At 33.7% G+C, this 24,569-nt stretch overlaps 1 protein-coding gene, 1 long non-coding RNA gene and 1 pseudogene across 14 annotated transcripts; 2 read left to right on the forward strand and 1 right to left on the reverse strand.

Moving 5' to 3' along the window:
- Positions 1-483: 483 nt before the first annotated feature.
- LOC125062060 (splicing factor U2af large subunit B-like) lies at positions 484-7,656 on the reverse strand. Of its 12 annotated transcripts, XR_007119160.1 has the most exons (10): positions 7,370-7,653; positions 7,223-7,278; positions 6,840-6,904; positions 5,382-5,811; positions 1,792-1,957; positions 1,586-1,671; positions 1,282-1,370; positions 1,027-1,155; positions 879-947; positions 486-693 (listed from the first exon to the last, which is right to left on the reverse strand). XR_007119160.1 is itself a non-coding variant. In XM_047667663.1 (6 exons), exons 3-6 carry the CDS (start codon positions 1,368-1,370, stop codon positions 579-581), a joined length of 402 nt encoding a protein of 133 aa, XP_047523619.1. In that variant the 5' UTR covers positions 1,586-1,671; positions 1,792-1,957; the 3' UTR covers positions 495-578. The 12 variants fall into 12 exon arrangements, 1 of the variants encoding a protein (XP_047523619.1); XR_007119157.1 differs by having other exon boundaries at positions 484-693; positions 6,840-7,278; positions 7,370-7,656; XR_007119161.1 differs by lacking the exon at positions 7,223-7,278 and having other exon boundaries at positions 487-693.
- Positions 7,657-9,882: 2,226 nt separating this feature from the next.
- LOC125062022 lies at positions 9,883-19,591 on the forward strand. Of its 2 annotated transcripts, XR_007119125.1 has the most exons (8): positions 9,883-10,061; positions 11,035-11,162; positions 11,661-11,753; positions 12,014-12,357; positions 12,451-12,504; positions 13,976-14,097; positions 17,182-17,266; positions 17,374-17,692. It is a non-coding gene; the product is annotated as an uncharacterized LOC125062022 (long non-coding RNA). The 2 variants fall into 2 exon arrangements; XR_007119124.1 differs by lacking the exons at positions 17,182-17,266; positions 17,374-17,692 and adding an exon at positions 18,991-19,591.
- Positions 19,592-21,925: 2,334 nt separating this feature from the next.
- The window catches only part of LOC125062020, a 34,199-nt pseudogene continuing 31,555 nt past the window's right edge, over positions 21,926-24,569 (forward strand).

The raw sequence follows: 24,569 nt of genomic DNA on the forward strand, positions 1-24,569 counted from the left end.
CTGTATGTATGTATGTATGTAACCGACTCCTTCGGACTCGATTTTGACCCACTTTAAAAGGACAGATTTAATTCAAACTTTGTACACTTATAAAGAATCAGCGACGATATAATAATTTTCATAGGTTTATCTCGAAAAAACAATGACATTTTTTGTATGTCCACAAAGCAATACGATTAAATTGAGACAACACGTATTATACGGCGCTCAGTGCCATCGAGCAACCCACGCTTTTTCACAATAAAACCAGTATTTTTTGTTCATTACCATTTTCAGCCTAAATTAGGAATTATTTTTCACTTTTTAGTTTGATGTGCTTTAAAAGCGTGTTTTATAGTTTTTTTTAACTATATTTATTTTCCACTTTTTAGTCCTAGCAGCAATACGTGTTGTCTCAATTTAATCGTATTGCTTTGTGGACTTAAAAAAAATTTCATTGTTTTTTCGAGATAAACCTATGAAATTATTATATCGTCGCTGATTCTTTATACAAAGTTTGAATTAAATCTGTCCGTTTAAAGTGGGTCAAAATCGAGTCCGAAAGAGTCGGTTACATACATACATACATACAGGTGAAGCTAATATAAAGCGTGTAATAATTTACCCATTTTTTCCATAACCTCGAGCTTCTTATTGATTTTGTATGAAGACGTTCTGTAGTCACCAGATGAGGGTGATCTTCGTTCATTTGACCTAAAAAAAGTAGTATGTATAAACTTACTGATAAAAATATTTTTAACTGACATTGATACATGATTTGTTAAAAATAATTAAAAATCTATAAAGTACAATATATTATGGTGTCGGTATTCTAAAACGTGAATCAACTTCAAATATTATAAATTACCCTAATAGTGTAGTATCGAAACAAATCTTACGTGTGTGGGGGAGGATAGGCGTGACCACGTGATCGAGACCTCTCGCTGCCTCTGTCGCGTCCAGATGACCTGTTGATCACATAGCAATGTTAAGAGGGATAATAAAGTAAAAATAATATGGACCTTAGTATATGAATATTATACATACCGTCTATCTTCAGAACGTCTGTTGTGTCTGCCATCATAATCGCGTTCTCGTTCGCGGTCACACTCAGAGTCACGGTCGCGTCCACGATCACGCTCTCGGTCATGATCACGTTCCCGACGATCAACAAACCTGAAAAATTAAAAACAAACTTTTACTTGTTAATTGCGATATTTAAAAATTATTTGTAAAATCTAGTTATTTATATAATTCTATTTTGGTTATTAAAACTGTGGCAAAATAATAGATATGAATTACCTGGGAGATACAGCGTCACGAGCGTCTTGTGATTTTAACTTGGTCAGCCCGTCACTTCCAAATGGTTTAAGATCCATTAATGCTGGCATCTAAAATAAAGTTACCAATAAAATACAATGTAGCTATATATGTGTTTATATAACATGCCGTTAACTCTTAGAACGGTAGCCATTTAATTTTTAATTTAATTAACAATAGCTATGTATCTTAATGGCCACACCGATAAGGTCTTGTTCTATCATAATATGGATACAGATTTAATTCTTTAATTTTAATTATTTTTATATTAATTATATTTTAATACCTTGCTATCAGTAGACGAGTGTTTATCGTCTGGTCTGTCGCCAAGTAATCCTCAACGTGGTGCATCACGAGGCCTTTGACTACGATCTGTAATGAACATCCTATTATGAAGGAATGAACTTGATTTTCTTAACAATTATGCTAAATTCTCGAGATTTATTTAGGATCGATTTAGGTGTCAGACGTATAGCACCAATTGGTATTTACCTGTATTTATCATCTTTACGTGGTGAGCGACGATCTCTTTCAGAGCGTTCCCGATCCTTCCGCGGTGATTCGCGGCGCTTGTCTCGCTTTCCATCGCGATCACGGTCACGGTCGCGCTCACGTTCTTTGCCATACTCTCGTGGGCGCTCTGCATCTCGACTGTCAGCTAGTGATAAGAAGATGACATTTACGTTTTCATTTGAAAAAAGTTATAAATGTAAAACAACTATAATACTCCAGTCAAATTACGAAATAAATAAACATGAGCGAACACAGTTTGGGGATTTTGAGGATCGATAGGGGTGTATTCTGAGCATAAATTCCAATTTGAGGGGTTGTACTGAGGTCAGCTCAAGGTCATTTCGATGGAAACGCGTTTAATTCGATATCTCGAGGTTGGTTAGTGTTAGGCGAAAAATTGTAGAGACCTTTTCTTTTTCTAACTAAATTTACTAACTTTTTTATTTGAAACTTTTTTTTATAACATTAATATTTTACAAGTTATTACTCCCGCAAGGCAGAAATTTTACTTTTTTTTCAATTTTTCGTCGTTTTCTCCCCAACCATTCATTTTTATTAAATTTTACCGATCATCAAAGTGTAGATCTTTTAATTATGAACAATTTTGTTCTTAAACTTTTTTCCGTAATGCCAATACCTTCGGAGTTACAGATTACTTTACCGAGCGAAATCCGCGCCACTGTCGCAATATAAAAAGGTCAATCGATTAAACTATTAAAAAATTTGGTATTAATTAATAGGATGGAAACATTATCTCACATTATACGAAAAGAAGTAAGACGAGCAGTAAAGCACAGTCGAAAAGTCGCTAACGAAGGTCTATTTTGACTAAATATTACCGGATTAATGAGAAATATAACTTTTAAAACATTAGTACATAGCAAATACACCGACCGACTATTAGGGAAGACGCTTTCACGGTTTCGCTCTTGCATATGGTTTAACTCCACTGGACACAAACGTCTACGCGAATACCAGATCGAGCTGATCATCAGCCTTCGCTATTAGATCTTATGCTGATGCACTAATTACTCCACTTGGATCCTCCGACCACTGCTTGGTGTGTACAGTAGTGCTAATTCGTCGATCCCGCCCGCACTTTTCAGAACGTCGTCGTGTCGTTAAAAGCCGGCCGACTGGGATGACTTGCGTCATTTCTTTGCAGCTAACCCATGGTCACAAGTCTGCTTCAGGGTAGTAAACCTGACAGCAGCGCTGAGTCTTTCAACGATGTGGTGCTACAAGCAATTGAACTCTATATCCCATACTCTGTGGTCAGAAGGAAGAAGCTGGTATTTGGGAGCCCAGAGATGTGAGCAGTATTCCATATGAGGTCGGACTTGATCCTTGTAGAGCTGCAAACGTTGTACCTCAGTCATATTGTTTAGCCTACCCAAACACCCAGCTTTTTGGATGCCACGTTGGCTTTTTCGTCCAGATGGCTGCGGAATTGGACTTATTTTGATATGCCAAACCCAAGCATGACGCTGTGTGAAGTACTAAGGGGAGCGCCTTCAAATTGAAGAGACTACAAAATGAAGATCCTTTTCCTATTGGCAGAAAACGAACGAACGAACAGGATGGGCGAGAGAACACAACCTTGCGGAACGCCTGTATTGATGTCTTAAGTCCGATCGAGGGAAGGTTATCAGGGCCACTCGACTTGTGTGTACCAAGGCCAATAAGGCTCTCCAAATACCAGTTTGTTCGAATCGAACTTCAGGCATTGAAGACCCGCAATGCGGAATAGTAGGCGGTAAGATCCCTGAGTCATCGAGCGTGGAGTTAGACGCAAAGAGAAACCAATGGAGCTCTGCTTTCTCTTTCGCCGAGTAAGCCATCGAATCATCCTCCTTTCGCAAGGATGGTAGAGAGGGCTGACAAAAGCTTCCCTGAGTTACTTACGCTAATGACCAGAAGGATCAGGTTCCAGAGGGCATTTTCGCGAGCTTCTCACCAATTAAGCCTTGAAAATTTCTCGTTCAAGGGTTCGGGAAGCCGCGTTAAGTTCATTTTTATGGAGTACACATACATCAGGATCCTATATAGCCGTTGCGTGATCCCAGGTTTCATATAGCTCTAGCTTAAGACGGGGACTTTCTTTGCAAGAATGACCAAACCATGGCCGAGATTTACCACGAATGAAATGAGAAATTTTCAAGGCTTAATTGGTGAGAAGCTCGCGAAAATGCCCTCTGGAACCTGATCCTTCTGGTCATTAGCGTAAGTAACTCAGGGAAGCTTTTGTCAGCCCTCTCTACCATCCTTGCGAAAGGAGGATGATTCGATGGCTTACTCGGCGAAAGAGAAAGCAGAGCTCCATTGGTTTCTCTTTGCGTCTAACTCCACGCTCGATGACTCAGGGATCTTACCGCCTACTATTCCGCATTGCGGGTCTTCAATGCCTGAAGTTCGATTCGAACAAACTGGTATTTGGAGAGCCTTATTGGCCTTGGTACACACAAGTCGAGTGGCCCTGATAACCTTCCCTCGATCGGACTTAAGACATCAATACAGGCGTTCCGCAAGGTTGTGTTCTCTCGCCCATCCTGTTCGTTCGTTCGTTTTCTGCCAATAGGAAAAGGATCTTCATTTTGTAGTCTCTTCAATTTGAAGGCGCTCCCCTTAGTACTTCACACAGCGTCATGCTTGGGTTTGGCATATCAAAATAAGTCCAATTCCGCAGCCATCTGGACGAAAAAGCCAACGTGGCATCCAAAAAGCTGGGTGTTTGGGTAGGCTAAACAATATGACTGAGGTACAACGTTTGCAGCTCTACAAGGATCAAGTCCGACCTCATATGGAATACTGCTCACATCTCTGGGCTCCCAAATACCAGCTTCTTCCTTCTGACCAAATTCAGCGAAGGACTTGTCGAATTGCCAATCTACAATGTATTACAGATCGGCTTCATTCTTTCTCTCTATGCGTTTCCTATGATGAGTGTTCTGTAGAACGAGTCATATCATTTCAAAATTTCATCAACATCACCTTGATGACACTTCGCTGCACAGGACCTTTTCTTTTGCAAACTAGTGGACCGTGGAATCGACTCCCGGCGGGGGTCTTCCCTGAGAGATACGACCTCCAACTATTCAAAGTGAGTAGAGTATACTCCTCCAACAAAGGTCGGCAACGCATCCATTAAAAATGAGTCTCCATGGGCTGCGATAGCCGCGTTATCCCCCCTTTTATATAAAAAAAAAAAAAAAAATCTTGTTTCACATTGTAAAAAAAAAATAGAAAATAATAATATAACAATGGATCATTTTAAGGATCTAATAAACAATGTCAGAACATTGTCAGTTGTTGATCTAGATTCTAGAATAGCTCTGCTCATTGCACTCTGTCTTCTGAATAAGTTTAGTACAACACTAATACTAGTATAATATTTAATAAAATTAGTATAAATGTTAAATTTTAAATGGTTTATTTACAGCAAAATTAAATGTCTTTTGTGTTATTATCATATCAAATTTATAATAAATATATTATTAATAAATTTATAATAATATATTTTTATGTCAATGATAATAACACTTATACTATTAATAAAGACCTTTACTCACTAGAGCTTGACTGGTCCTCTCCAGATGTCTGCCGTAAAACCCGTGACTCAGCCTGCGGCAATTCTGGCTCAGACTCTTTTCCTTGGGAATCCTACGACAAACATCATCAGTCATTTTCTACTTTAATATCCTACAATGTTGATCATGGCATGAGACTTTTTATTATATGTGCATTACCTATATTATCTACTTTACCTTGTTTTGTTTAATTAAGTTTCTTATATCAAATTTGTTGTTAACATATGGTTGAAGAATTCTTAAACGATATTTATTTGTAGACCCAGATACAAGAAGCCTTTACAATAATATTAATAGGGGCAAGAGCAATAATAATGAATGGATTAAACATGTCTTTCTTAACTCTACGTACTTACATGGTAAAGTCACTAGAGGGATAGGGACATCTTGACGCCACGCAGATCGTTTTTGACTTTTGTTTTGGTCAATTTACAAAGAGGTAACATATAAAATAATAAAAGTGTTAATATCAGTGATGAAAAGAATTTAATTTTTTTTTGATGATAAATTAACATATACATATTTCAATATCTACTGTTTCACGGTAGCCACTTTGGCATATATATATATAAGAGAGAGTAAATTATTTTTATGTCATAACTAGGGATGCATCCGATACCGATGCCGATACCGATATATCGGCGATACTTTGGGTTTGCCGATATATCGGCATCGGCGATATTTTCATTGCCGATTCACCGATACTTTTCAAATTTCACGCTTAGCGCATTTGGCTTTTGGCTTTTAACTGCTATCGCGAGTAGTATTTTTTCGATACCAAATTTAATAAAATACAGAATTACAACAATGTTATCATTGTTAATATTAATTATTATGTAACAGTTATTTATTTTATGTTAATTTAATTTTTACTCTTAATTCTTAATTTTAGTAACAAAACCTTTCAAATTATTCAAAGTTTGTGACTAATTTTTGTATATATGTATATTTTTTTAATAAAACTGATAAACTTTAACTTAACTTGATATATTTTATCTTAATTTAATTTTAATTCAATAAGCGTTAGTATCGGTATCGACGATATTTCTATAAATGTATCGGCATCGGTATCGTATCGGCAAAAAAGCGTATCGATGCATCCCTAGTCATAACTAATATGTGGATATAACACAATACTAGTGTATACCATTATTAAGGATAATCTAATATATATTATAAAAGCTATTGATGTATTAACTACTACAAAAATTAGTTTAAATTTGTAACAATAATTTGGTGAACCATTATTTTTCTAGAACACTTTCAAAGACAATCAATAATATATAAATTTATAAAGTTTTATATTTCCTAGTGTTTTAAAAGTGCTCAATGAGGCGATATTATTAATGAAGTAGCAATATTGACCCACAATGTGCTTACTACATAGGAACTAGTTATATATATTATAATGGTAAACTAAGTTAATAAAAATATACCAACCTCACTTAGATCCATGTTGACTTGATCATAGTTAGTGTAATCTTCTCTTCTACTATAATATTAGTCTATTGTCAAGCAGAGAAATTAATTAATATCAAATTCTTGAAAATCACATAATGAGAAATACTAATAGAGATTTGAAATTACTTCAAATATGATAATTTCTTGGAAATAGTAAATCAAGGTAGTAATGTACGTATAATAAACCATTGCTGCATTGGACTGATTATAGTTAAAAGAGTAAAGACTTCCATATCAAAACATAATACATTTATATTATTTAATGAGAGTGAAAAACAAAAACTAAACACATAAAAATTTAATGTTCAAACATATTGCTCAATAATACCTAGAAAAATTATGCATCAAGTGCATACACTTACCGATGCTTGGTGTCCATAGCGTTCAGTTTCAATGTCATCATCGCTACCGTAACCGACTAGTGAATCCATTACAATAATTGATTATTGTGATTTAACTTTTTATAATCAAGTACCAATGAAATAAAAATACATAATTTAACCCCTTACCGCATGGAATTTTATTGCATTGCAGTGCGAGCATTTCCCATCCATAGGAATGAACAAGACTCGAGTTTTGCTTTACCGCCCATAATGCCAGATCGGAAGAAATGCAAAAATAAACCATAATGCATACAATGCCAGATATGGAATACTCCTTATAGATTTTAATGCATATTATTCCATATCTGTCATGCTAACATTAGGTATGATTGACGCTAAAATATTGTTTAAAACCTACCTAAAAGGTTAAAGCTTTCACAATGTATTAAACTATTAAAACAATATGGCGATTGACGTCTGACGATCGTGGTTCAAATATCATAGAATTGTATTAGTCTATGGTTCTAACTTCGACAATCATCAAATACAATATTAAAGACAAATTAATTTCAGAAGGTAAATTTAATTTAGAATATCTATATCATATAACATAAATATTTTAAAATATCTTTATGTTTTAAAATACTCGAATAATTGGAGGGTTACAATTCAAAACTTTTACAATTCGAAATTTATCTGAAAAATGATATCTACGATTCAGTGGTAATTGTGTACCTTGGAGAACGATGTTAATAAAAAAAAAGTGTGTGTGTACAAAGTCAGAAGTGAAACTTCAGTGGCAAACTAATCTTGAAGTGTTGTTCATATTTATACAAATCTAAAAGTTTAGATAAATAATAAATAATAAATAATAAATAATAAATAATAAATAATAAATAATAAATAATAAATAATAAATAATAAATAATAAATAATAAATAATAAATAATAAATAATAAATAATAAATAATAAATAATAAATAATAAATAATAAATAATAAATAATAAATAATAAATAATAAATAATAAATAATAAATAATAAATAATAAATAATAAATAATAAATAATAAATAATAAATAATAAATAATAAATAATAAATAATAAATAATAAATAATAAATAATAAATAATAAATAATAAATAATAAATAATAAATAATAAATAATAAATAATAAATAATAAATAATAAATAATAAATAATAAATAATAAATAATAAATAATAAATAATAAATAATAAATAATAAATAATAAATAATAAATAATAAATAATAAATAATAAATAATAAATAATAAATAATAAATAATAAATAATAAATAATAAATAATAAATAATAAATAATGTGACGGTAATTTTTTTTCCAACGCCGATAAAGAAGTTTGACTTCAAAAAGGAACATGGCGCGTAACCGAAAAACGTGACGCGTACGGCGTAACGAAAAAATGTTACAATAAATTTTTTTCCAACCCCGATAAAGAAGTTTCACTTCAATTATATAGGAACCCCTTAGTAATTATATGGATATTCATTTCTTCTGAAAGGAATTTAATTAAGATTTAAAAAATCAGAGGTATAGTGCTTTTCATGAAAGAAGTCCCGCGGTGATTTTTGGAACTAAACTTGACAGGTCGGCCAATGTTGTCATTCGTCGATGTTATCAAGTTCGTTTGTTGTGGTAGATTTTTGTGAATTTTTAACTAGCTTAGTGCATTTTGAAGATTGATTACAATGCCAAAATTTGTAAAAAGTTCGGCTCGAGAAATTATATTAAAGGTGAAAGAGTTCTGTGAAGCGGAATATAAGAATCAAGGTGTTTTAATACCACTAAACAATGTTCGGAAGAGAGTTGCCGCCATAACAGGTATTTTTTAGAGTTGCCATTTAATAATTTTTTGCTGTATTGATGGGACTTTTATGATATAAATTCGTTTTTGCAACAAAATTGAACAAATACATAACGTGATGAAACTAGGTAACTGAAATTAAAACATATATTATATATTACATAAGCATTATAAACTTAAAGTTACTATTATTTTTAATTGTTCATAATTTAATTGCAGGTGTGTCAGAGAAAACTGTAACAAGAATTACAAACGAAGGTAGAACAGCGGCGTGTATTTCGAAAAAAATTGTAACCCAAAAATTATGCATTAAAACTCTGAATAAAAAATTGTATTGCTTTTCTTTACCCTATTTTCTCATCTTTTCCCTGTAAGTAGGTAGAGCACCTATGGTATGCAAAAAATATGTAGTATTATTGGATAAATAACATCTGCTAAATGTAAATAATATAGGTAATTTTTTTACTCATAAATGGCAACATTACGTCATGCGATTGCAGCGCCGCGTCTGGGAGACTTCTTTCATGAAAAGGACTATATTATAGATGTTTCTTTTACTACAGACTAATGAATTAATGATACTATCTTTGGTTGTTATCGATTATAAAATCGGATACCGTAGTAAAATTTAGAATAGTTAATTATAAAATACTCGAAAAGTAGAGAACCTGTAAGAGTTTTATCGTGGATCAAGTAGTCTTTAACTAATGTTTAAGTTTTTCATATCATTCATAATTTTAAGACTCAGTGTACATAAGTTCTTACCTAATAAATGCCGTTCTATAACAAACTGACATCATGGTGTATCCGATTGTCAAACTGAACGAAATTCTTTTGTCTTTGACATTTTTTTAATATGGCGGAAACATTGACCGCCGTCGGTTCGTCTTAATTTTTAAAACGTTCGATTTAGTGGATTTTCGTGTTTTATTTTGTGAAAGTGATTTATTTCATATTTTCAATATAGGAAACACTACTAAAGTTTAAAAAGGCAGCCTTGGGGGCTCACACAAATTAATTGAAAAATAAAAATGGTAATGATAGTTTTTTGTTTTGATAAATTTTTTACAAACTTTACATTGTTCATAATATGGAATATAATGAATTATTTTGTGATATTATAGTGATTTTTATGTTATACGATTGCATTTTTAACGGGCTTCTTTTTATTTGAAATAAAAGTAGTGCCAACAATGATTTTTTCTTGTTTTCGAGGTTTATAACCAAAAAAATGTGTCATGAGGTGATGGTGGTTTCACATGTGTTAAAAATCTTATAGTTTATTTGAGAATTAGACGATAGTCAGCATCTTCAACATTGATTATGCAATAAGGGTGTGGCTGTATTGATTTTCTTAGAAGGTTCTAGTGCTAGAATATATCCTAATAACTGCACTCAAGACTGACTTTGAATTACAATAGTGCAATGCGGTAAAGACGCATTCTAGACTCTAGTGATGTTTTGTTGAGTCCTACTCTTTATTATTTAGATTTAATAGTTAAGGTATCAGTTTTTAAATGAAGAAATGTTAAAACAGTACTAAATATTTTGTAATGTAGATAATATTATGTTCTTTGATGATTGTGCAGTAAGGTGCACTTTTCAAAGTACATTAAACATACAATTTTCGATAAGTAGTGTTTTTTTTTGTGTATTAATATTAACTTAATCACATAATTGTTTTAAAATTTATTGATTATTTTTCATTATACCTTTTCTCTGTAATAAATGATAAAATTGTCCTAAATTATAATTTTTTGTACTATATAAATATATAATAATCAAACAATATAAGATTATCATATTTGAATCACACAGATAGAATGTGTCACGGTTTACCATGCCCATTAATTTTTTGTCTGTATTTGTTTTAAAAAAATTATCATATAAAAACATAAATCAAAAGTAATATAATAATAATAATCTCTAAAGTGCATTAGATAAACATATTAAATCTAATAGGTTATTGGATTTATAGTGAGTGTAAATGTTACCTATAATTTCCAGTCAAAACGAGCATTTGATAACCCACCGTTAGATGACTCTGACTTTGCTGATGATGAGGATCCGGACAACTTGGAAGTACCAGATAAATTAAAGTTCTTTTCAAGCCAAAACCCCTTATACAGTGATTGGTTAGTTTGTCCATAGGCAGTACAGTATTAGGTTATTACTTAGTATATCATTAAATATAAAATAGCTTTGTGACTTCATAATACTTAATGCTTATTAATAAATTATTGCTAGGAAAAAGATATAAAAACTACAATATATGATTGTTATGCAGGCATGTTGCTTTGCTGTATTTCATTATTATTAATGAATACCATTATTATCTCTATAATATATTTATTTAAGCTTAGCATATGAAAATAAATCACTTGTGAAGTTATTAAAGGATTGTTCAGTATATCTACAGTATAAATATTTCATTATTTCCTTATTTATATAAATAGTAATAATATTTTTGTATAATACATATTATGTATTTTCTCATGTCAGAAAAAAAATCCTTTGCCTCCAATATGTATTATCTATAACAATCTTCTCACATTTTGTGCCTTTCTTTGTATACTAAAGAGAAGTGAGAAATTCAAAGGCTTACTACATATGTTATGAAATGTGTGTTTCAGGAGGTGGAAAAACTTTGGCTGCGGCAGCGCGCATTGTAGACAAGAAGCCAACTCCACCAGTCATCATCAGACCTACCACTAATCCCCTTGCTGGTAAATTACAGTTATTAAAAAGTAACATTATTCTATGTAGAAGTTAAATAAAATGTTTTTAAACCATAAACACAAAGAAATACTACCTGATATTATACTTCTTTCCATAAGTGTTATTGTGTGCAGATATTTTTTACTATGTGAATACTTTATCTTCTAAAATTTCTCACGCCACTAAAAAAATACAATTATCCTGTGATGTATTCATAAGTTAGATATTGTATTTAATTGTTATGTTAAGGTAGTGTTTATCATTTCAGCGCCATCTGGATTGGCTTTTGGTCAGGCGCGAATGTAACTGAACCCATAAGGATACCTGCTAACTCTCTCACTAAACCCATAAGTCTGGGACTTGGAAGCAACCAAATATATATTGCTCTAAATTATCTTAATATTTGAATTGATTCTGATGTTTTTGTTAAGAACAATAAAACAAATTCTCTTATGTATACAACAGAAAGATCAACACTCAAATATATACATGCTAAGCTGCAGGCAAAAGCAACTATAAAATATTAAAACCTTTCAATCATCAAGTATACATTACATACTCTGAAAACATCTCGCTAATATTGGAAAAAAATTCTCATGAGCTGTAATTATGGTATGTGTTTAAGGACATTTTAAATTTATTTTGCGACAGCCTTCCTTTTGGTCTTGGTAAAATGCCCTTGGTAATATAAATTAATGTTATTAGCTGCGGGGATGCCCGGTACGTCCACCTTCAATGCGGCCTCGTTGCTCGCACAGAGTGAGTAACTCTTTTTGTAACAGTAGTTAGTAAGGGTTGCCAAATTAAATAAGCTTATTTTAATTTATATAAAAACTACTTTTTTGTTTTTTTATGTGTATGGTAGAAATAAGTTGTATTTTCTTGAAGTATGAAATAGCAGTCTTCATATTATACTATCCTTTTATAGAAGTATATATAGGTGCTTTAATTTCAGCATAGGTTGACTAGCTTTAACTAATTTCCTATTTGTTTAGGAGCATAACTTAAAGCATGTATCTGATTTAAATATGCCAGTATTTTTATGCATTCTGGCAATTCTTCTATTATCTAATCCAAACTGTTATGTGATAAATAAATCTAAAATTGACATACTTCAAACAATAATCGTTGTATTTAAAATATAAGCTGAATGTTTAAAATAATCAATGACACATGAAAAACTCATTAATCCACTTGACTAATTTACATTTTATTGTCTTTGATTGACATAACTTTTACTCATATAAATAAAACACTATTTTGACCGGATTGAAGTTATGTATTATTATAAATTTACAACTATTTAACATAATTTTAAATTTATCGTGGTCCACGCACACTGTAAAGCACGCGAAACGTCGGATATATTAAAAAATATGTTAAATAGTTGTAAATTTATAAAAATACATAACTTTAATCCGGTTAAAAAGTTTTTTCTTTAAACGTAAATCGTTGTAACGGAAAGCTCTCTATAAAGTAAAACATTTTTTTGGTTTAACACAAACCCCATACATTAATTCACTCTATAACGCAACTGCCACTCTCTATGACGAATAAATATTGCCATATTTAGACATCAACAACATACTTAAGTGTAATTGTTGAAGTGAAACTTCTTTATCGGGGTTGGAAAAAAATTTTGTGTAACATTTTTTCGTTACGCGTCACATTTTTCCGTTACGCGCCATCTTTTGAAGTGAAACTTCTTTATCGGCGTTGGAAAAAAATTTTCACACATTTGTCACTTTTTTCGGTTACGCGCCATCTTTTTCTTGTCCCTACCACGGTTGATCCGAAGAGATTCGAAGCCATTAGTAACAAAAATATATAATAACGATAACAATGATAGTAATAATTACAATTAATGAAATTCTGTAATAATCTTACTAGTAATAAGATAAAATAAAATAATTGTATTTGTATTCATGTCTATGATGATAAAAGCCTTTTTTTTTTAACTTTATCTAATTTAACTTTATTTAACCAATTTCTGTAAAGTTGCATATTATAGTAGATCATTTTTCGAAAAATAAGGTCATAAAGAAGTTTCACTTACGTGTGTACACCTAGTACACGCACACATTTTTTTTTTCTAAATAACTATCCAAAAATGTTACCTTATTACAATTGTATTAGTTACATCTAAATATACCTTGATAAAGGTTTACTTTAATCACTTAAGTATTTAATTAAATTTGTATTGTTCAATTATGCATCGATAACTTTCCAGCGGGGTGGGAGCTATGGAGATAGTGGCTATGGACATGAAAATGAGTGGAATGTATATTCAAGATTGAGGAGGTTCCGCTTTACGAGTCTTTCAAGGAAACATATGATAAGGCTGTGGCGTTGGTGAGTTATTGGAAGTGTTAATTCCTATTTTGCAATCTCATCTAATCTCATCTTTATGATAGAACGTAGAACTTACATCAATAAAATTCATATAAATTGCAATCTCATACTTATTTATTTATTTATTCCATATCATTATTCTATCTTTACAGTAATTACTAATTCGATAGAACGACACAATATTTTTACCCACACCAATTAACCTAGATAAAAAACATTAAAAAAAATATATTTATATACCTAAATCTTATAACTAATAATATAGGAAGCAACTCTCGTGAACTCAGCCAGTGTACAAACAAATAGGTCTACCTTAACAGAAATCTTAACTTCTGACTAACGCATTGTATAAAATTTTAATCGCACTGATATTTGTGAAGCCACAAGCTATTCGCAATATGAACCACAAATTTCTGTATGCTTTTTTGCATGTCTTATCGACGTGTTGCGCAAACCCAAGATTGGCATTAAAATATATTCCTAGATCTTTGACCTCCGATACTCTAGCCAACGTTAGACCACTAATAGTATAATTGTATCGAGTGGGAAATCGTGCTCTCGAGAAAGATATGACTTTGCATTTCGCCAAATTAAACTCTAATCTATTTCTCCTGCTCCAATTTACCACTCGATCAAAGTCTTCCTGCAGCCGCATACAGTCGTCTGTACTTTCTATGGGCATGTAAAGTTTGATATCATCAGCGAAGAGCAAGCACTTTGCATTCTTGACAACTTTTGGTAGGTCATTCAGCATTATCATAAATTCCATCGGTCCCAAATTACTGCCCTGTGTCACGCCTGATCTCGTAAAGTAAGCCTCTGCCCTACACCCAGCGTATTCCACGTATTGCGTTCGATCTTCCATAAAGCTAGCCATGAAGTTCAATAAGTGTGGAGTGAATCCTACCTGTGCAAACTTCTGCAAAAGCACGTCGTTATCGACCAAATCAAACGCTTTTTTAATATCGAAATAGGCAGCGTCCACCTGCTTTCCACTGTCCACTACTGGGCTAATATTAGCCATATAATTTAAGAGGTTGCTAGTGGTACTCCTCGTAGACCGAAACCCGTGTTGAGCTTCTGAGAGTAGGGAACTCACTTGATTAAGTATGCACTTTTGAAGTGCCGTTTCCAACACCTTCGCCGGACTTGACAATATAGCTATCGGCCTATGCTGTTCTACTTTATCGCGGCATCCTACAAGATATAAGGCGGTATACCGTCCGGGCCTGCTGCCTTTTTTGGCTTAAGTCGCTTAAGTGCCTCCTGTATATCGCTTAACTGTAAGCTCCCAACGTGGACTCTTGCAGCCCCGTTTGAACAACCCGCTCCGGCAACAGCTGCGCTGACGTCAAGATTTGGCTTTGGCGTAACATAAACAGAGCTAAAATACTCGGCAAATGCTTTAACACTCCTATCCGGCGGTAGTACCTCTCCGTTCTCAATAATACCCGATGGTTCTCTATTGACTCTGTTACTATTAATAAATCTCCAGAATGACTTGGGGTCTTCAATCACATTTGATTCAACAGCCTTAGTATAATTTTCAAGAGCCAATGCAATTAATTTCTTGACTTCAGCTCTGCAACAGCTATACTCTTTGTAATCTCTTGGGGATTTAGTGACCTTGTATCTCTTATGCAGCGTGGCTTTTTGTTTAATTTTTTCAATTACCTCCTTGTGTACCATTTTGGATAGAAATACCTTGAGTATCCTAGGTTCCTGGAATTTTTTGGCACGCATTCCTCAAACACAGAGTTTAACTTATAATAGAAGCAATTGAGACTCAGATTTAAATCAGACGAGTATACATCAGACCAATCCACTTCTCTAACCTTAGATTACAATGCATTAAAATCAGCTTTCTTAAAATTCCACTGTAACAAGCGCTCACCCGTTTTTGCCGCATCATCCCGCGTGGACGCACGCACACAAGAAGCGGTGGATGCTGATCGTTTACAGGTATTAAAGGTTCATCCATCTCACACACCCCAACGCTTTCCCCTACCTTTGCTCAAAACCAAGTCTAATAGACGGCCATTAACATTTTGTATATTGTTACACTGACTGAATTCACAATGGTTACTAAAGTAATTCCAAAAATAAGTATTTACATTGTTTGAACAAGAATATAAATTAAAGTCACCGATCACTAATACATCATCATACTTGGAACAAAATTCTTCAATTGTTTTGAGCAATAAAAAGTATTCAACATCATTCGTATTTGGAGGAGTATAAACAATACATAACATAAACATAAATCTACTTTTGAAATAGACAGTTGCACAAACTATTTCAAACGGGCGAGATTCAATATACAAATCACAGGGCAAAATTACGCGGCGCAGTTCCAGGCGTGGGGAAGCCACGAGACATACGCCACCATGCTTGCGCCCATCCACGCGGTCACATCGTAATACCGTATATCTGGGAGGGACTAACTCAGCGTCAGCTATAGAATCATTACATCCTGTTTCCGTAACTGCAAACAAATCTACAGAGATTGATGAGACACTCATATAAAATTCCTTTAACTTGGTCCGAAAACTCACATTTTGGTAACATATCTTAATAGGTCTACTTCCATCGTTTTGGGTTATTTGGTGATCTCCGAAACCACACCCAGTCACAATATTCAACATTAATAGGCCAATTATCCGGTTTACATAATAACTCATATTCATATTCTGGTACATTTTCTCTTTTATGATTAATTTGTTCGACTCTTATAGACACTTCCCTAGCATATATGACGTTCTTAACATAGTTCTCCAGACATTCATTCTAAACTTGTCTCTTTGTTTAGCCGCCACACATGCAGAAACTTTTTCCGCTCCGCACAAATCTCCACTACATCGCTCCTACCTCCTTTTTTTACCTCACAGCTGGGGTATTTTCCACGTTGATATTTCCCAACTCTTTCATTTGTCTTATCGCCACAGTTTTCCCTTTCAACATTGGTTTCCATTTCTTGTTCTTTATTTCTACGTGCTACATCTTCAGTTACCCTATTTGTTTTCCCCGTAACAGCACTCTGCTTTAAGTTGTTGTTTTTTATTTGGCTCGAGCTTTGTTTTGCAGCATTCGCAAACGAGACCACCGGTGGAGAACCTATCTCACATAGTGTTCCGGCTATCGGGCTCTTATCCAAAGAACAGTTCTTAAGGTAATTTTCATTTTGTTTCAATTCATGGGCCTGTAGCGCATCCACTTCAAAGGTCTTCTCCTTTATAACCCTCATACTTTTTCGTAATTCTTCTAATTCTCTTTCAGATTTGTTAAATCTTCCCTGGAGTTCCTTATATTGCTTTCCTTGTTCTTCAAAACGGCTATTCATTTCCTGACGAAAGTCCTGCATCTCTTTCAGCAAAATACTATGGTACTTTTGGATCAAAGATTCGTGGACTTGCCTTTTTTGGTGAAATAGGATCCTGTATCTCCTCACTTATATACCGATCCCCTTTTGTGACCCTGCACGAACAGTCTGAACATTTCCAAACATTTATTGCAATCCATTGAGTCCCAATTCTTGTATAATAAAAAATAATAAAAAGAAAAAACTATATAAAATATATTTGCCGACTGGTCTTGAACTCAGATTACCGATGACGACCACTTTCAGTAGGCGTAACACTGGCGCTGCCACAACGACCGATGATGGTATGCTTGAATAACTTGTATATTATTATTTTAACGTATGAAGTTTGAAAGGAATGACTAATGCAAAGTAAACGTTTACTTGCTGCAGGTCACGTACGCACTTTTTTTTTTTTTTCACAAATCCACATACAAATTCCAAGTGGGGTTGGGTGTGAGAGTGACGTACCCGAATTTGATGATACTGATTATGCAGGAGTCTCGGGGACCCTTGATTGGAACACCTCCAAGTGATTTTAGCTGCAGGAAATGCGTCAAAATTTTTTTTTAAAGTTTTGTGAATTGTATTGAAATAAACAATCCGCCATTATCTAACTACTTTTCTATTGGTTATAAGAGATGTGACATTCTCGATTTCTATTGGTTATAAGTGATGTGACATTTTCGGTAAATTAATCGGATCGATTATTTTCTCATTTGTTATTTTTAAAGTTGAACCTAATTTAAGCATTACTTGTCAAATGTACATACTTTATATTAACTTCATGTTTTAATTAAAGTATGGTTCCGAAAATTATTAAATTATTCAAAAAGTACCCAAAACCGAATCAGAGCACCCCACTATCCACGTGGTCTTGTCTGCCTTACCCCTAGAGTGTATATAAATAATCGGAGGCGCGGAGGAAGAGCAGCCCCCACCCGCTGTAACAAGCCTCCGCAACCTCGGCTTTTTGGTCCAGCCTCAGGCGCTACAGCTTTCATAATGCCTGTGCTTTGGTACGCAAGGGTGGAGGGGCTGAATTTCCCGTAGCGCCGGAGCTGTCCAAAAAAACAAATATTATTTAGATCGGTTAGGTTAGGTTAGGTTAGTATATGAATATTTGGTCGCCGAGTGGCCGAGGCTTGAATAAACAATTATTATTTAGATCGGTTAAGTTATATAAATATAAGGTTTAATATACTAACCGTATATTAATATTTTTTTTGAATAACTGTTCCACTGAAACTCGAAATCGAATACAAAATCGGATTCAAAATCGAATACTAAAATCGATTTTCACTTTCACAGAATAGATTATTTTTCACATCTCTATTCATTTTATAAAGTATAAACGCAATCGGCCATTTCGAATTTGGATTTTGCCAGAACAGTGTGTGTTCACAGTGATCAAGTGCAAAATATCCGTTAAAAAGCCGTTACTTTTTACGTGAATATGCGTTATTTTATTAGCATTTTTTTAAAACTTGGCTTTACATACATACTAGACATTGATTTCTTGCGATCATTTTCAGATTTGGTACTGAACCTGAACCGTCTACAAGCACTACGCTTGGTAGACCGGCTTTTGAGGACGATGGGCCCTTGGAGCATCGTCATCTCTTTAAAGATGAAGTTCTCAAAATGTGGAATTTAACTAAAGTAAATTAAACTTTAGGCAATAATGAGCAGTGTGTGGCATTCGCTGAAGAACATGGATTAGTGCATTCTCAAAAGCAATGTAGAAGACATCGTGTACCCATGAAAATAATTAAATCGACGAATAAAACATTTGGTACATGGTGCAAAAGGAAATTGCAAATCAAAATCAAGAGTATCTAGAAATAAAGGAACATTTTTCGATAACATTAAATTAGACTTAGTACATGTCTTCTATTTACTATATGCATATTCACAAAATTGGAGATATTATACAACTATTAATGAAGATATATATAAAGAAGATAGACAACAATGCTTAAGTCGAGGCACTATTAATGATTGGTTTAATGATTGTAGAGAAACTATAGTTATTTACCAAATGGACAAAAATCAAGTTATAGGAAAGATTGGTGGCCCAGGGAAGATTGTGCAGATAGACGAATCAAAATTTAGGAAACGAAAATACAACCGAGGTAAGTCTTTTATAGCTCAATAAATTATATTTACTACATGTTAACTGTTACATTATTATTTATCTACATGTAAACTAGATTTTGGTTATGTTAGGTCCGCATCAATGACAACATTGATTGTGTTACAAGTGTACAACTGTTTTACCCCTAGAGTGTTATTTTAATTCTTTAATTGTTGTAGGACGACATATTGAGGGCCATTGGGTCCTCGGTATGATTGAAGACAATTCTGAAGATCTGAGATTGGAAGTGTGCTCAGATAATATTCGCTCAGCGGAAGTATTAGTTCCTCTAATACAGAAACACGTAGAAGTTGGCACGACCATCCATACTGACTTCTGGCGAGCATATGATTGCTTGTCTGAGCATGGGTATACCTTCATAAGAAGGTCAACCACTCGGATCCAGACAACCCCTTTGTGGCTGAAGATGGAACACATACTCAAAGAATTGAGTCTCAATGGAGGGCAGTTAAGAGATTTTTTAAGAAAGACAATTATAATTATAATAATACAGAAAATTTCACTGATCATTTATACGAATATCTATGGCGGCGAAACAATAAGAAATATAAAAAGACCCCTTTTCGGAGCTACTTATAGCAATTAAATATATCTATAAATTAAAATAACACTTTGTTATACTGCTTATTTTGCTATTTTGTTTTGCTTACATATGTTAATTTCTTTTTTCGTTTACTGCTGCTGAAGAGCGGCTGAAGTGGATAGAAGCCTACTGGCTGCTACCACGACCCGGCTCTACATGCACCATGGATTGGGCCCTGGTGGTTTTAGTGGGTATGGGGTCATCGCATTTTACGACCTTGACCCCCACACTCCCCGCGCCATTCACACACTTGCCCAGGCGTGGGGGCCCGTAAGTGGGTTTCCCCAGGTAAAAAAAAAAAAATTTTTTTTTTTGATTCCGGCGCGCAAAATTTGTGGGGGGTGATTACTACACCCCCCCCCCTCACCCCCCGCAAACCCAAATTTGGGTACGTCGTTTTCGCATCGTTACCCTATTTTTAAACAATTTATTGATGAGGACTGGATGTTGACGTTGCGCCTACCCGCAATGACGTGTGTGCGTTTGAGTTCTTATTCGTACGTAGTTTGCGCGCTCTCAATACGTAGGTTGTTAATGCTAATTTGTACGTTACCGTTTTGCATAGACGAACATTATTAGACTGGCCATATATAAACATATTACGTAAAGTACTCTCTCACAAATTAAATTATGCGTTTATTTTTTTTGACGACTCATTGGTGTAGTGGTTAGTACCCCTGACTGCGAATCCATGAGTCCCGAGTTCGATCCCCGGTTGAGATGACCATCGATGTGTTCGTATAAGTAAGCATTTGGTGTTGTGCGTAGGTGTTTAAATATGTATTTATATGTCTATCTAATATATAAAATTTTCGTGTCGCGGTGTTTGTGGTTAAACTCCTCCGAAACGGCTTGACCGATTCTCATGAAATTTTGTGTGCATATTGGGTATGTCTGAGAATCGGACAACATCTATTTTTTATCCTCCTAAATGTTAAGGGTAGTCTCCCCCTAAATATTTTTTTTTTTAGTTTTAGATATTTTTTCTGTTTTTATTTTTTTATGATACAGCATTAAAAAATACATACAACTCCTAACTTTCACCCCTCTACGATCAACCCCTATTTTTTTATTATAAATGATATACATGGCAAAACGACGTTTGCCCGGTCACCTAGTCTATCTATAATATGTATGTATATCCGTTGCCTAGTACCCATAACACAAGCTTCACCAGCTTAGCATGGGACTAGGACTAGGACTAAAAAATTAGTCAGCGCCTCCTTCTACTTTTCCTGAGATAAAAAAGTTGATGGAAGGAAAGTAGCTTTACTATTCAACGTGTATGGATTTGTCACGTTAAATCTTTCTTATATAAGATATAATTTGCAAAAAGGTTGGTATTTAATAAAAGTTATTTGATCATTCAAAATCAATTTTTCTGAATGTTTTACTATTATATTTTTTATTAACTTATGAAACTTTAATAATTTGATTCGGTGGCAGTGGGTGGAGGCAATGCAACGCTTTACGGAGGCAGCAGAGCTGATAGACGCCGAAGCCCGGATGAAGAAAACAATGTGGGGACTGCTCTAGTCGGCGCATCAGAGGTTCTTCAAGTACCTGTGTATTGCTTCTAAGGTGTGGCATTTGTTAATTTAGCACATAATAGATAACATGAACCTTCCTATCAGAATTGATGACAATTCAATTGTATCTTTCCCATCCTTAAAATATTTATACTTTGGCCGAAATCGAACTTGGAATCTCCCACCCGCGGCACAAATGAAAGTTCCAATTTGTACCCCGGGTAGGAGAGGTGGAAGTATCAGAGCAACTCGAACGAGACGATGGTGAACTTAGCGATTTCGTCTCAACTGCCAAGTGAGTCATATTATACATGTATTATATTTGATATTGCCGTAGTTTTGATGATCTGATAGGGAGCGTTCAAGTATTACGTAACGTATTTTGGGAGGGGCGGGTCCTTTAGCAAAACGTTACGATGCGGGGTGGGGATTAAATTACGCGTTATTGTTAATATTTTTTTCAACTTACATCACATAATAGTAACTAAAGAGTCACCCTAGTGGTCACGAAACGTTTTACTATACTTGGGTACAGTACTGTACTTGGGTACTGAATGACGTTACGGCGAGTTACATGGGTGAAGGGGTCAATCTCCAAAAATTGCGTTACGTAATACTTGAACACTCCCATACTGCTAATTTAGAATTTTATTGATTTGTGAATTAAAAGCTAAATAAAGGCTGCCCGTGCTTCTTCTCTGCACAAAAATGTTATATTGTTTTGTTTATGTAATCCTGCTGTACTTAACATAGTAAATTTTTCAAAGAGGTCTAACGATCTAATTAATTAGTCTTGTACATTTGGATTACATGTACAAACTACGTTATTGCTACGTGTGGCAGATTTTTCATTAAATGTGCAATGAATGGACAAGGTTTTCTACTTCACAATTACGATATAAAAATTTTAAGCATTAATTATTGCGTATATAATATTATGGATTGGTGATCTATTACTCGTTTAAGTGACAATTAGTGTATACTTTTTTTTAGGATAACTTTGATAGTGGTTCCATTGATGCAATGCATGCCTCCATAATTTAAATAAAGCACTGGTTTTGAGAATTAAATTGACTTTTAATTTACCCCTTACGTGGACAACAACGTGCAGTTACTCTATTTTATTAAGTCATCATCTGAAACAAGTAGAATAGGTATTAAAATGAATATGCGTATAAACACCATTCAGATATTGTCTTCAAAAAAACCCGACGGGTTATCAATTCGACGTAATTTATTATTTACAAAAAGTACAAAATTAGGTTGCTAATGAAGCCCTACGTACATGATGTTAAATGTGAAATTTCCTTTGGATTTATACAGGGGCTGTGTTGCATAGGTAGGTTTAAATTACACCGTGTTTAAAAGCACCCAGCTTTCATGCGATTGTAAAGAATATTAATCGTAGCCCCATCTGTTGGCCGACCGATTACTTATAAATGGCACACGAAACGCCATCTCTCTCGTAGTTGTTACATTCGTAATATAATAATATTTTAACGAGTTTTCAAACTATGCCATAGTGTGTTTTGTAAATAGCGTAATGATTTCTTTAAATCTGATAAAAAGTTTTGACGTCTCTTAATTATATTTGATTCGCTACGTTATTAAATTTAGATTCAAAACTAAATACAATTGAAATAGAAAAAGAATGTAGAAAAAAAATCTGTAGAAATATAGTAAAAATGTCTCAGGGATTTTAAAAAATTTTACCATTATTGAAATGAAATAGGCCCTTTTTATGGGAAATATATATAAAATTAAATATCTATTTTTGTTCATACATTTATTTTCACCAAAAATAACATCATGAAACATCAACAGACAGAATTAAATTATCCTTAGGACGGTTTAAAATATTGAAAGTACATATTACTTATTTCTATGTAATTCACAATACAATGTTACATTTGAGCTTACCTAATCACATGTTTAAATAATTCGATATAAATCAGTTAAGTTTAAAATAATTTGTTTCACAGTAAAAATATACAATTTACTACAATACACTTTTTTTTTAGCTCATAGATTTTATTTAGACACCAATATTTGTTATAATTCTTATCTTAAAAATATAACGATTTAATCGTTGTGGTTACTTTTCTTGTATTTCATAACATTTGAAGTGATGTTCTCCATGTTAATTTGCGTTTTAAATTTGGCTAACTCCTGCGATACGCGTGCCATGGCTGCTATGGTTTCATCATTCGGGTTGTTTTCAAAATAATTTATCAACGTTGCAAACTGTTGTTTTAGGTTTTTAAGAGTATTCATGTATAATTCGATTGAGCGGAGATTGCGTTTGAAAGCTACAAAGCTACGTTTACAAATTAAATTGTTATTTTTTAATTTGTCGACTGCTTTCAGTTCAATTGAGTCTGGAGCTTTCCTTATAGCTTTAATGTTATCGTTTTTAAATTTCTTAAAGATATTAAAATGTGGTTTCTGTGTGACATCGTACTCCGATTGATCCACCGTTGTGTCTTCTGAACGTTCAACAACGCAATCCCTCTGGTACATGTTCAGGTACACAGTATTTTTCTCTAAGTCTGTAGCACTTTCTATAGCCTCTGTCAATTCTACGTCTTTCATGATTTCACAATTTATATTTTTGTCATCACTTAAGCCGACATCGTACTCCGATTGATCCATCGTTGTGTCTTCTGAACGTTCAACAACGCAATCCCTCTGGTACTTGTTCAGGTACACAGTATTTTTCTCTAAGTCTGTAGCACTTTCTATAGCCTCTGTCAATTCTACGTCTTTCATGATTTCACAATTTATATTTTTGTCATCACTTAAGCCGACAAATCTCATTAATAAGTCAACTTCAATGTTTGTCAA

The sequence above is a fragment of the Pieris napi genome, chromosome W (assembly GCF_905475465.1).
Source record: "Pieris napi chromosome W, ilPieNapi1.2, whole genome shotgun sequence".
Classification (NCBI taxonomy): domain Eukaryota; kingdom Metazoa; phylum Arthropoda; class Insecta; order Lepidoptera; family Pieridae; genus Pieris; species Pieris napi.

Bases quoted from the DNA above. Each gene is read 5' to 3' on its own strand.
- LOC125062060 (XM_047667663.1), bottom strand. From the start codon at position 1,370: ATGCCAGCATTAATGGATCTTAAACCATTTGGAAGTGACGGGCTGACC. The intron at 948-1,026 runs GTATGTATAATA...TGTGATCAACAG, and splicing joins AGACGTTCTGAAGATAGACG to GTCATCTGGACGCGACAGAG. The intron at 694-878 runs GTAAGATTTGTT...TACTTTTTTTAG, and splicing joins GCCTATCCTCCCCCACACAC to GTCAAATGAACGAAGATCAC.